This window comes from Acanthisitta chloris, unplaced genomic scaffold (genome assembly GCF_000695815.1).
Source record: "Acanthisitta chloris isolate BGI_N310 unplaced genomic scaffold, ASM69581v1 scaffold29604, whole genome shotgun sequence".
In the NCBI taxonomy this organism is placed as follows: domain Eukaryota; kingdom Metazoa; phylum Chordata; class Aves; order Passeriformes; family Acanthisittidae; genus Acanthisitta; species Acanthisitta chloris.
The window spans coordinates 16,942-18,338 of record NW_008670292.1 but is presented as its reverse complement, the minus strand read 5'-3'; the positions used below and the strand labels follow the sequence as shown (position 1 = coordinate 18,338).

Genomic DNA, 1,397 nt, shown 5'->3' with positions numbered 1-1,397 from the left:
AAGATCACAGACATTCAGATCTGTCAGACAAGTAGAAGGTATTGGTATGGAAAAAATATTGCCTAAAACATGTGCTGAACCAGTATGTGTCTTTCAGGATCTGCTAGAATAAATTACTAACAACATAGGAGATGCCAACATGTAGGGCTGGTGTAGGGCTATGAAATTGGTACTTCTTTGGCTGCCAGGAAAATGTTAGGCCAATACTGAGGGTTAACAGTCAAGATTCCACTAATGTGGCTTGTTTGGAAGCTAACTGCTAAAAAGATTTTAGAGCTGATATGCCTCTACCATAGTTTCCAGAGTTGCAAATAAGGCCTTCATCTGTTCTTCAGGGAAGAAAACCATGTTTGCAGACATTTCTTCAAGAAGCTGTGGTAGTTTTTGAAAAGTTTCTAGCTCTCTAAAATATGTATCAACCAACCAATCTTCAGAAAATACATTTTTCATCTTACCATTTTCACAAGCTGTTAGTGGAAGTACATTTGAGCAAGCTACCTCTCTGACAGTTAAAGCCAAGGGTGAAGACAGATTATAAACAGAACAAAAATTTAGAAGCATCTTATTTAATAAAATCAAACACAGTTCTCTCTGCTGACTGCAAAACTCTTGTTCTGTGCATTCACGGAGGCTTTCAACACTTTCTTCTGGATGAACAAGTTTCAAAAGTTCTTCCTTTACTGTTGTGGACTTAACATAATCCAGTGGGAATTCTTCACTGGAGTTCCTCTGCTGTAGAAGGACTGGTCCTGCAGGGAAAATAAAAACATTAAAAGCAACAATACATTCTGTTTAGCAGCCAAACAAGATTTTGAGTTGTTTTCTGCCAGAAGCTAGGAGACTGTTTATGTGCCTTTTCGTACTAAGTTATGTTGATGTAACTCATGTGTTACACACTTGCAATACAATCTAGAATATCTAGAGAGACCCTTAGTAATATTTTCCTTATGATACTTTCTTAACTTGCATAGAGTATGTAAAAATACTACTGCTGTAAAATTCTATTCAGTATTTTATACACCAGATTATTTGCTGACATGGACTCCAAATTAAAGGCATGTTAATACGATGGTCTTAATTTTACTTTTCTGGATTGTGTGGTCAATCTTGTCTCAGGCTATGCATCAAAGTAAACTATTGAGGTAGAAATCCAAGTCTTTCCCAAAGACCGAGTTTCAAAATTTGGTCTTAACAGACTTCCAAAACACAAAACGTAACTACACTAATGAATAGATATAAAGTAAGTAAATGGGACATGTTTACTTGTTCAGACTATACTGTACTCTATTTCCTGTTTATTAGTACAATGGACCTATGAATATTTAGACACCTTATACATAACTTGATAAATTTAAGAAAGGCTGCATCAGTAAGAAACAATGAAGGCTGTTAAGACA

The 1,397-nt window shown here is 35.6% G+C and overlaps 1 protein-coding gene across 1 annotated transcript in view; it reads right to left on the bottom strand.

Moving 5' to 3' along the window:
* Positions 1-270: 270 nt before the first annotated feature.
* The window catches only part of ANKRD32 (ankyrin repeat domain 32), a gene marked incomplete at its 5' end in the record, with an annotated part of 14,875 nt that continues 13,748 nt past the window's right edge, over positions 271-1,397 (bottom strand). Inside the window, one exon of the mRNA XM_009073639.1 lies at positions 271-749. Within this exon, the coding sequence (XP_009071887.1) occupies positions 271-749 (479 nt within the window). The remainder of the gene's footprint in view (positions 750-1,397) is intronic.